The following is a 12,181-nucleotide window of genomic DNA, read 5'->3' as shown; positions in this document are numbered from 1 at the left end:
AAATAGAAACATCAGTGAGAATTGGCTTCCTCTTTTTACAGCATGTAAAAATAAAACCAGCTTGAATTATTTTATCAAATATTTATTGATTGCACAGTGAGACACATCTTTGCTCCCAAAAATATACACAAATTATTAAACGAGTAGATACATGTGTGGGCAAGTAATTACAAAGCAGTGTGATAAGTACAATAATTGAGGTGTGACAACAGTCCAATGAGGGTGTGATTGGGTTTGAGATGGTGGTGGGAGGTTGACCAGATGAGATTTCATGGACCGAGTGATGGCATCTTAGGATTTCATGGATGGGTCAGAGGGAGAGTTACGTGTGCAGTGAGTGGCCCAGAGGCAAAAAGGAGCAACGCATGTTCTAACAGTTAGAAACATACATAAGAGTGTAATGTTCCAGGGATGGAAGCACAGTTAGAAGATAAGGCCAGAAAGGTGGGCAAATTCCAGGGCCTTCGGGGCTTTGGAGAACCTGGTAAGAGGTTGGGGTTTCACCTATGATAATCATGTTGGAGCCAGCGGCACATTTACAGAGCATGAATACTTTGTGCATTTTCTCTAGAAGATATAAATCCATGTCCACAATTCTAGATAACCACATTTTAGCTTTTTTAAAGCACAGAGGGATTCAGGAAGAGATACGGAGGGGAAGTACCAACAGGTAGCATTCTTAGCAAAATTTCCCAGTATGGATGCTATTGATTGTGGCTCAGCAGTTCCATCCATAAATGTACCAAGAATGACACAACAATGACATAATTGTATTTCAAACATTTGTAATTCATGGTCTGCATGGAATAGTGTGGGAGGTACCAAGAAAACATGACGTGGTTTCTGTCTTTAAAACATGTTGTCTTTCTTAAAGAATCCTAACCATCTTTTGGGGATGCAGTCAGGAGTATCACTAACTAGCAAAGGGAAATCTACCACCATGGCCCTCACACATACCCAGACAGTGGGAGCAGTAGTTAGTGTGTGAGGCAGGAGGATAGAGGTTGTGGCCCAGGAAGGCTTTGTTGAGTAGGTGGCATATTCATCCACCATTAGAGTATTTGCTGGGCAGAGGGAGAATTCCAGAGAATATCAGTCCTGTATTCTTGCCATTAAATTGTGCATACTTAAGGCATGCAAAGTACTACAGTATGATATTTTATGTGGCTTAATAATGGTCTTTGCCTTGCATAGAGTACTGAAAGAATGTTAGTACTGTTGACACTGGAAGAGGCTCTTTGTAAGGAGAAATTCCTTCATCCAGGCTTTCTCAGGATTTTCTGACCCTATTTCAACTCCCCAGATGCTTCATATCTAGCATCCCTTTCAACCACTAGCTTCAGCTTTCATCAAAGGGTTTTCAAGTTTGTTTGTTTTTAAATCAGCAAGTATCAACAGTTGTGGGACCCAAAAGCAGTAGTGTTGTATGAATTATGTATTGTACAAGAATGTGAGAAGGTGTTTTGGAAGGAAGGTCCTTAGTAATTTACATTTATCCATAATGTTTTCCGATATGTAAGTGAATGCTTTCAAAAAGATGACCTCTAGTGGTCACTTGCTTTCTGTTGCATTCTCTGACCAATACTTCATTCTGCTCATCAATCGATCTACGTGGAATTAAAATTTATATAATCCTTTCTGTAAACCTGGGTAATAATAACATGTAAGAAAACCTTTGTCTCATCTGTTTTTCTTTCATTGCTTGAAATTGATTTCCAAATCAATTATCTTTTGAAGTCTTATCGATTAAATAGAACGTAGCCATGATAAAATTATCAGCTTAGAGTTATATTGTCTGAGTAGTTTGATTTTCTTGGGTTGATCCTGTGATCTTTCTCCCTCTCATACATGGTAGGCGTTCTGTGAATTTTTTACATAAGAATATGTATATTAAGGGATCCATGCAAATGTTAGTTGCTGCCAAAAAGAGAGTTGTTTCTTTAGCTATAAACAGTTGGTTTTGCAACCTGCAGTCAGTCTTGCTGTTGGTTTGACTGTGAGTGTATGGAACTCGGGCAAAATGAAATGGAGCAAAACACACAAAGAATACAGCCACGACAACAAATACTTTACCTTCCAGCTTTGTGTTGTGTTTGCGGTCCTTACTTCTGGACTTTCTGTAAGAGCTGTATACCTTTTTTGCAATCACCACATAAAACAGAAGCATCAGGACAAAAACAGTCCAGAAAATGAACTGGCATGTGTAGTTCACCACTTGATGCCATTTTAGCCCCAGGGGACCCTTCAAGGAGGCACACTTTTTCACAGATGCCGGCGTCGCTTCCTTGTTGCTCAAGATTATATTTGGCAGAGAGATGAGGAACAAAAGGAGCCAGATGAGGGTCGAGACCATTTTCGCAAAAACAGGTTTTTGGACAAAAAATTTTCCAAAAGGCCTGATGATCTTGAGGCATCTGTCAAAGGCTATGAAGCCTAGCAGTATGATGCCCACATACATGGTCTCGTAAAAGATGACAGCCGAGAAGCGACACACAAAGGCCCTGAGTTGCCAGGGTCCGAGGTGTGAGTCGGAGAGGATTTTAAACGGAAGCGTGAGTGTCATTATCAAGTCAGCCACCAGAGTATTTTTGAGGTAGACAATGAAGGTGGAGGAGCTGGGGATGTGAATGAACACCCACAGGGCCAGAGTGTTCAACAGGATGCCAAAGAAGAACACGACTGTGTAGGTGACTGGGAACACCAGCTGCGTTATCCGCGTGTCCCTGGGGCACCGCTCAGACCCATTGAAGCCCTTTATCACTGTGGTGTTCATGGTTTCCAGTGTCAGCTATTACAGATAAACACATACACAAAGGGAAACAAGAAGCATTTCATCACTTGGAAGTGCTACTTTTTTAAAAGCAGACTTTAGGTGTATAGCGTATTAACCCCTTACATTTACTCATCACATTCAGTAGAGGAGTTGAAAAGGCACCTGTTGTTTCTAGCTAGAATTTTTTAAAACATGTACTACAGTTTTGGAACTTGTAATAGTACCATTACTTTTACACCCTTATGAAACCCAAATAACAGGTTCTACCTCATTTGTAAGTGCTACTTTTAACATGCAGTAAAATAAGACCCATTTAAGAAGTCATAATTCATGTCAGATTGTTGCACATTATATAGTTCCTTATGCTCATAATCTATGGTTTCTAGAATGTCTACCTTAAAGCGTTTTTTTTCCCCCTTGAATATTTTCTTTCTTTTATAAGCAAGCCCCCTCATAATAAAAGTTGAAATTCACCTTTGTGAGGATCCTGAGCTCAGTGTCTTCTGATTGAGCCAGTTATTCAGCCCACGGAGAGCATGTGAAGCAAGTGTTGTTCTGCTTTCTTATACCAGTTTCCTTCCTCATTTTCACGTGCGTAATGTGATCAATTAGAATGTCTTCATATTCAAACCTTTGTAGATTTTCTAATAAGAAGCCTCTTTTATTTCAAGCTTAGGTACTGTAAATCTACTGTAACTTGAATATCCTTATATTTTCTCATCGAATAACTTTTGGCAGTTTATCTTTTCTGTCTACACAGTCACTGAAATTTTTGAGTGCCTTTTGTATATAATAATAGGTGGCAGAAAAATAAATTACTCCCAAATTACAACCACATAGGAGAGAGTACGTGTTGATTCTAAAATCAGAACCATCATTTGCACTCTTGTAGACTGCTTTGTCCAGAAATCTGTGTTCAGTAGGATGACCTCTTTATTTTTACATTTATCTTGGTCTTTTGGTCTTTTATCTCAGAGAGATTGACTTTTTTTCCAAAAGTTCAGGGCTGTTAGACACAGATTTGGGGGTTAGAATCCCAGATCCAAGAATTACTGGGAGCTAGATCATAGTCAAATGATTTAGAAGCTCATCTATATCGTGGATTTAATGATAGTGTATACCTCATAGCATTATTGAGAAGACAAAACGAGTATCTTCTAGAATAGTGCTGGTATATATGAAGCACTAAAAAACATTCGCCCCTGACTGCAGTGCTGAGTGAACTGCAGATTTCAATGGAGATAATTTCACTCATTAGAAACCATTTTTGGAAATCTCTTTGTATTTAATATTGTATGCAAAGTGTGGAAAACTCAGGAATTTCATCAGTCAACCTTGGGCCAAAGTCTATAAAATGTATCCTTTAAATCTCTTCAAGTTTGAAAGGGTGTAATTGCCGCTTTGTGTAGAGATGGTTGTTGTCCATGAATAGAAATGTTTCCCTGCCAGATAGGTAAAGGGAAAGAGGAAATTAAGAGGGGAATGAGGGGAATGTGGAGTTCTCCATGATGAGTTTCACTTCATATTTTTTACTGCACGTTTCACCACAGAGGTGCACCAGACTGTGGGGTTAGGTTGATGGAGAATTTTGGGATGGCTTGGTTTGGGATTCTGAGAAGAAAAATTTCATGTCCCACTGGATGTTTAAAATATGAGACAATAAGATGCCTGATAATTTTGTTGGAACTACCCAATGTGGCACAGTTTAAAAAATGTGTGTTTGACTCAAATAAATTTTTCCTTGGAAATACAGATTCTGGATTTCATTAATGTGATGGAATGTAACTTAAACATAAATCATCTTGCTTGCTTCAGTACGGGCAAAATAACAAACTGTTTTTACTTTTTAAGTAGAAGTATTTGACCTACATAATTAAGTATAAATTTCCTGAAATCTCCAAAACCATTATCTAGATGGAGGTTTGGAATAGTTTCAGTTTAAATAAGGAAATGCTGTACAAGATAATTTCATAATATGAAAACTGGAAATCACATTTTGGTCAACTTTCAAAATGTCCAAGTGTGGGAGACTTTCAAAAGAGGAACTGACTTAACAGTGCCCATTTCTAAAGTTATGGAATGTGTTCTTTCAAATGTGGCAAGTTTCAAAATGTTTGACCATACTAAATATCCAGCACACCACACATTCTTATATGTCCATGTGCTTAACATGTATTAGTTGACTTTCCTTTGATTCACAGCAATGCTGCCCCTCTCCCCAGCCAAGGGACTCTTGTTGGCTTGTCTGAGAGGCTGCCTGGCAGAGCAGATAGGAGCACTGTCTCAGGAGCCAGAGTGCCTTGGTTCAGTTTCTTATTGCAGCTCTTATTTTCTTGTGACCTTGGGCAAGTTATTTATGTTTTCTATGAAACTGTTGCCTTCTCCTTAAAATGAAAATGAATAATAGTATCTACTTTGTTGAGTTGTTAAGGAATGAAATGAGTGAAGATTCACCAAGTGCATAGACCAATGCATAACATGTGGTAGGTGTTAGTATGTTTCTTGTTAAATGAAGTTAAAAGAAAAGTGGGATACTATGTATACCTTTGGGGACGGATGGGGAAGAATCAAAGATGAAATGAAAGATCCCAGAAATTAGAAGCTTGCCAAATGACAAGAAACCAAATTTAAATCCTATATTTAGTCAAAACCAATACAGTCAGTATAGCCAGTGAGTATACTGCTCTTAAATGATAGGATCTTATTTACTTTTTAACAAAAATCCTCAGAGATTGATCCCATTTTACAGATGAGAAAATTGAAGCACAGCAGTTAAGCAGTTTAGCCCAAATCATGCACCCCAAGCCAACTTCAGACCCACACAGTCTGGTTCAGAGGCTATACTCAGAGCCTGCCTCACACTCCCAACTGTCAGAAACCACAGAGGGTGAATTGTCTAGATTCTAGAGTTTCTGAGCTTTGTATTACTGATTGATGAGTGAGGAGTAACAATTAACTTTAAAGGTTAATGGGTTTGTGAAACTTTTTTCCTTAAGGTGAAGTATGTGGTTGAAAACATAAATTGGTTCCAAGTGGTATGATCCAGAGAGAATTAAAGAAGATTACATTGAAAGTTCATAGAAATTAGAAGCCTGCCAAATGGCAATAAACTATTTTTTCCATTTGTAGTCTCTTTTGAGATTTTCCTTTGGATCAGAGTTAACAGTCTAAAGGTTCCTGTTGATGTGGCCAACCAGTACCATCTAAATAATATCTGAAAAGATGAGGAAGTATTTGTTTTGATTTGGAATGAAAGTCATAGTGGGAACTCTTACAAAAATACCCTTTTACTTCCCATCAGATCATAGCATGGTACTTTCTCAGATGATATGAAATTGCTTAAAAAAAAATTCCACACTGGATTAACTGAAAGTAGAAATAATAATCAGTTAAAATAAGTTATGTAGTTTAACATTAAATATAGAAATGTCTATAAGTAGAATCAGTATTAGAAAATCTCTACATGTAAGTAGAAACAGGCAATAAAGTCATAGTATTACCTGAAGCATATTAATATCTAGTTTCATATTTTTATTATAAGAGGAAAGCAAGTTTGAAGAATTCAAAGATAAGCAATTTGAAGAATTCATATATAAGCATGTGTATAGGAGAATGTGAAAGTTAATCTCCCTTTGCATAATGCATGCAAATGTGTGTGCAAATATTTATATTTACATTTATTGACCTATCAGATCTTTGTTTCCTTTTCATGTTAGTCCATGAAGATTTACCTATTTTTTTTAAAAAGTTACACTATAGAAAATTACCATAGTTTGGTTAAGCCATTACTGATTGACATTTTGTGTTTTTCCTTTTTTCCAAATTTTTCTCTGTTAAAAACAGTACTGTAGGACACATATATGTCCATATATGTTTGTGTAGTTGTTTCAACATATTTGTAGAAAATTTCCTATAAGTGGGATTGCTGGACCAAAGCTGTGCAGCAAAATGTTGAATGGTATTTTCAGATAGCTTTCCAGAAAGATCGGACCATTTTACAGTCTCCCTGAGTGGGATTCCTCCTTCCAACACTGTTATAAAAATCTTTTAAAGCAATTCTAAGCTTACAGGTGAAAAAGGCTCATGTTATTTAAATGTAAATATATTTGCCTATTAGTGAGAGTATGTTTTTTCATATTTTTATTGTCCATTTGTTTTTCTCTTAGAAATTGATTTTTTATGTCTTTTCCCATTTAAAAAAATCAGGCTGTTTCTCTTTATTTACTGACTTGTAAGTGCATTTCTACATATTTAATTCCAACTGGCATCATTGCAATCTCACTTTGGGCATTACCAATCAACAGTGATCACCTAGATTGGGCACTGGAATCTAGTTGTTTTTAGTGCAAAGCTGCTGAAACACCTAGATGCATGAATAGTGGGTTCTTTTTCTGAATAAATTTTCTCCCTGTTTTTAGAGTTCTGGTCCAGGGGTCATCAATCTTCTTTTCTAAAGAGTCTCTTAGTAAATGTTTAGGTTTTGCAGCCATGCAGTCTTCCTCACAACCCAACTAATCAACTCTGTTGTTGGAGCAGGTAACCAACCACGGATAAAACCTGAGTGTGTGTGGCTGTGTTCTAATAAACCTTACTATGGACCCTGAAACTTGAATTTCGTATAACTTTAATACAACATGAAATTTTATTCTAATACTTTTCCTGTTGATATTTGAAAATGTAAAAACCATTCTTAGGTCACAAGCTATACAGAAACAAGGGGTGGACTAGGTTTGGCTTGCAGGCTATAGTATGCCACACCTGCTTTAGACTTTCTATAAAAACCACTGTGAAAAACTGCCACTAATCAGCAGCCTTAGGACTTGTTAGGTACTAAGGCTATTGGCAAGACTACATTTTGTTTGTCTCATCTTCTGAACTTTTCAACTTCTGGACTTGAGTATAAATTTGGCTTCACTTTTTTTTATTATGAAATCTGGGATTATGTATATTAAAATTCTTAAACCTGGAAATGGTGACATATTCTGTGTATCGTGAGTACTCTGTAAATACTGATCTCTCAGTCTGTCTTAGGTGGATTCAATTTGATTTTTGATACAGCAGTGTATGCTGTCCAATGTCTTTGAATAAGAAATTCCCAACAAAGTGCGATTTAGAGTTTAATGTAAATTTTTCATATTGTATATAAAAACATAGTTCTAAACACCTTACAGTTCTTTTACAAAAATACTGTAATACCATTGGCATTTGTTTCTTTTCTTTCTCTTACGGGAATTGTCCTCTCAGTGAACTAATTTAATCCAAAGGGAAAGAGTATTTGGGAAAGTCTTTGCCCACTCTGCAGTCTCCCAGCAGTTCATGTGGTCATGGCACCATGGTGTCAGTTTGAACCCACTCTCTGTCCCCTGACTCGGATGGGTTAAGAGGTGGATCTGACCTTAATTTTTCCCATATGCAAAATAAGATCAGATGAGTTGATCTCTAGTTTTCTTCCATTTTAACTATCTTGCTGTTCTTACAGAATGTGCACACTTACACATGTGATGTTAAAGTGCATTGCGTTAGTCTACATGGCTAGAATGTAGACCAGCAGTATGTAGAAGATGCATCTTTTTTGATGCATTTCTCTTTGTGCTTCACCACTAAAATGCAGTGCTTGCTTGTAGAAGTGCCAGGGAAGTAAACGCAGCCGCTTGAGAATAGATATCATTTAGAATGTTGAGTTCAACATTGCACTGATATTTAGCTCAGCAGAACTTGTGGAGGATTTAGATAAAAATCGATTAATACTGAAGTTCAATGAACTTCCTTATACTGCAGCTCACCCCCTTTCCCCCCTGCCATCATATTTTGATATTGGTATCCATGCCTTACATTTGAGAATCGCCTCTGGGGATTATAAATAATTGAGATAAATAATGTCAGCTTCCAATTCTGTTATATATTTTGTTTACATTAAAAATAGTGACTATGGCTTGTGTAGAATCATACTTCATTATCATTTACTTATGAACTAATTGATGTGTTATGTCACCTTCAGTAGAGACTTTGCCCAATAACGTGTCATAAAACAGTTTTTGCAGTTATCCTTTATTAAATGGGTTTGTCGTTTGATGTAGGAGTATATAAGAGGTGAGTCGTGGTATCTAATGTCTTTGAACAAAGAAATTCCAACAAAGTGTGATTTAGAGTTTAATGTACATTTTTTTATATTACACATAAGTGACAAACCAGTAATTATAAACATTTTAACCACTTTTCTGTTAATAGTTATGCTTTGCAACCGCATAATCACATTTGTTTTTCTCATTGAAGCAAATATTCATTAACCCAAGTAGCAGGTAGTTTCCTGAAAGCTAGTTAATAAAGGTAAGGGGCAATGATGGTATTGTACCATTAGTAAAACTGGTTTCTCCAGCATTAAGGAAATACTCAAGGTTTTTTGGTATTAGAATGTCATAAAAATAATTTTTGATAACTTTGCTATTTCTGTTTTTTTTATTGGAAAAGTATTTTTAAACCTCTTTAATGGAAATTAAAAAAAATTCACTCCAATTAGTTTAAATTTCTTAGGTTTTTGCTAATAATTAGAAGTTAGTAGTAAATATTCTTTGTAAAGTGTCCCACTTATATTTTTATAATGAGTATCAAAATAGATCAGCATTTGGTTAGAGACTAGGGTGTACATACATCTTAGTATAATTTTCAGTCAGAAGACTTTTATCAGATTTATCATTCTTCCTTAGTTGATTATAACTTAATAACATCGTGTTCAATAATATATTTAAAAAATTACAGTGGATATTATATGGTCACACACTTTGCCAACACTCTCCAAATCATGACTTCTGTGTAGTTTGGCTTGTAACCATGATTAGATACAGTTCATTTTGCTACACATCTACATGTTAGGTTTCTTTTTCTACATTTTAAGATAGCTTTTAATACTGGATAAGTAAATGAAAATTACTTCTTTTGTTTTCTGTTACTTGTTTAGAGAGTCATTGTTACTAACTCGACTTATTATTAGTCAGTATTTTTACACAGTGCTTTCCTTTTGGATGTTCCAGATACTAATAGATTGAAATATTACCTCAGGTAGTTTACATTGGAGTCTCTTCACTTGGGTCACCGCCATCCTGTTCTTTTTTCCTATTTTGTTGGGATGGAGACGTTGCAGAATTGGGGCACTTCAGCATACTCATTAAGGAATTTTTGAAGGACTTGCAGAGGAAAAAGTAGATGAATGGATCCAGGCACGCATTTAAGGAAGTTAACCAAAGTGTGCTTTCTTTAACATAAAACAGAGTATTCTCAGCAGAGCAGTCAAAGACATCCCGGGTTTGGCTCAGGGTGTATGGAATGCGGGCAAAATGGAAGGGAACAAAACAAATAAAAAATACAGCAATGATAATGAAAACTTTGATGTTTACCTTTTTCTTGGGGACTTTGCCTACGCCCCTCGTTCTCACATATGACCTGTACAGTTCTTTTGTAATGAGTGTATAACATACAATGACAATTAAAAAGTTAATCCAGAAAATGACTTGACAGATGTAATTGACTATTTCATGCCAGACCAGACCAAACTCTGATTTGAGGAAAGAGCATTTCTTCACATTCTTGTCTCTTGGCCTTCTGTTGGTCAGAATCATGTTGGGCAAAGAGAGTAAGAACATGAATGCCCAAATTACAACAGAGAGAATTTTAGCCCCCAAGAGATTGTTGGGGTTGGACATCTTAAATGGCCTGGTCGTTTTCTGGTAGCGATCAATAGTTATCAGTCCAAGGAATGAAATACTGATGTACATTGTGAAATAAAATATGACAGAGGTCACTTGGCACACAAAGGTTCTCAGTGGTCCTGTTCCCAGTTTGGCATCACTGAGAATTTTGAATGGAAAAGTTAGAATCATGAGAAGATCAGAAATGACTGTGTTCTTAAGAAAAATAATAAAGTTGGATTTACTGTGGATTTGAAAGAAAATCCTCATTGCTAGGCTGTTTGTGACGAGTCCAACAAAAAACAAAACAGTATAGAGGAGCGGGAAGAGGACCTGGGTGATCTTATAATCTCTGGTGCACAGGCTGCCATTCCCAGCCACAGAGGTGAGGTTGTCCATGGCTTGTGTTTCTTCTTTGCTACCTAGGGAAGGAGAGTAGGGATGGTTATTTTCAGTTACAGACTGTCGATTTTGCTCTTATCTCTGTGTAACTTTTTTTTTTTAAGGATTCATTTTTTTGAGTGTGAGTAAGCTAGAGAGTGCGTGCAAGCATAGGAGCAGGGGGGAGGGGCAGAGGGAGAGGGAGAAGCAGACTCCCTGCTGAGCAGGGAGCCCAGTGTAAGCCTAAGGCAGATGCTTAACCTACTGAGCCACCCAGGGGCCCTCGGTGTAACTTTTTTGGACAGCCTTCTCTAAAAATTGAGGTTTCCGATCCTTATTGTGACAGTAAGAATACAGAAAATTGAAACTCAGAATATTTAATTGTGCCAAATACCAAATGAAATGGTCTGAAGTACATTACATGAGGGTATAGATACTTTGTACTTCTCATTTTCTAAAAGTTTGCCTCTTAAAGGATGTTTTTGTTAGGCACATGCACACAGTGTATAGAAATGGGAAGAGAAACATGGACTGTGTTTTATTCCTTTCCATACCATTTAGCTTTTTCGTTTCTTTTCACAGTCAGTTTTCCTGCATTATCCTTATTCCTGGGCTCCATTTACTCTGATACCATCAAAGGGTTCTAAGGGGAAGTGACTGATAATTGGCTATTAGAGTTTAAAAGTAAAAAGGGGAAAGAAATTTGTATAAAATCACTTTTAGGGAATTTATTGTTAAATATTAAATCAGATACAAACTTTATAATTGGAAGATATTTCTGCCTGTATGTTGCTTAGTCACCCATTCAGAAATCAACCTCAGACTAATTCTTTAGCTGCAAATACTTTAACCCACATATATCTTATTTCTGAGTTTGGACAGTATATTGGAAATTTTTACATACATTTTCTTGAATATCATTCAATTAAAAAAAAAACAGTAAACAAAATGAAGTGGTTATCAAATGGTGTTCTTCAAAACAGCCAGGGCATACTTTCCAGGTATATAGAGTATGTAATGATAGCTAAAATAAAATATCAAAGCCATGTCCTTGTCTGGTTCCCTAGGTTATTATATCACAACAGATGGCTATAGAACAAAACTAACACTTGACTTGAATACATTATCTACCATCTAAGTTTTGAAATTCAAAAAGAAATTTTAATGTTTTTATTTCATCAAGGGCAAATGGAATTGATTCCATATCAATATTATTCCTAAATATAAGACATGGTGTTGTACAAAGCATACATATCCAAATTAAAAAAAACAAAAGATTCCACATGAAAGACTTAAGTATGACAAATAAATATAACACTGAATTCCCACAAATGTAATATTTCAT

At 36.2% G+C, this 12,181-nt stretch overlaps 2 protein-coding genes across 7 annotated transcripts in view; one reads left to right on the top strand and one right to left on the bottom strand.

Moving 5' to 3' along the window:
• The window catches only part of MED12L (mediator complex subunit 12L), a 312,204-nt gene that overhangs the window by 216,920 nt on the left and 83,103 nt on the right, over nucleotides 1–12,181 (top strand). The gene's annotated exons all lie outside the window — the stretch shown is intronic.
• P2RY12 (purinergic receptor P2Y12) overlaps nucleotides 1–12,181 on the bottom strand; it is a 59,422-nt gene that overhangs the window by 5,620 nt on the left and 41,621 nt on the right. For 2 of the 6 annotated variants that reach the window (XM_028103073.1, XM_028103072.2), the window contains exon 3: nucleotides 8,852–10,877. In XM_028103073.1, coding sequence (XP_027958874.1) covers nucleotides 9,835–10,854 — 1,020 coding nt within the window. In that variant the 5' untranslated portion in view covers nucleotides 10,855–10,877 and the 3' untranslated portion in view covers nucleotides 8,852–9,834. Of the gene's footprint in view, nucleotides 1–66; nucleotides 2,789–3,247; nucleotides 3,326–8,851; nucleotides 10,878–12,181 lie in introns of those variants that run through there. The other 4 variants (XM_088025762.1, XM_028103067.2, XM_028103068.2 and 1 more) reach the window with 4 other exon arrangements.

The sequence above is a fragment of the Eumetopias jubatus genome, unplaced genomic scaffold, assembly GCF_037043125.1.
Source record: "Eumetopias jubatus isolate StellerSeaLion01/CBP00866 unplaced genomic scaffold, mEumJub1_p1.0 scaffold_1, whole genome shotgun sequence".
Taxonomy (NCBI): domain Eukaryota; kingdom Metazoa; phylum Chordata; class Mammalia; order Carnivora; family Otariidae; genus Eumetopias; species Eumetopias jubatus.
Note: the sequence above shows the minus strand (reverse complement) of the source record. Positions and strands in the feature narration are given on the sequence as shown.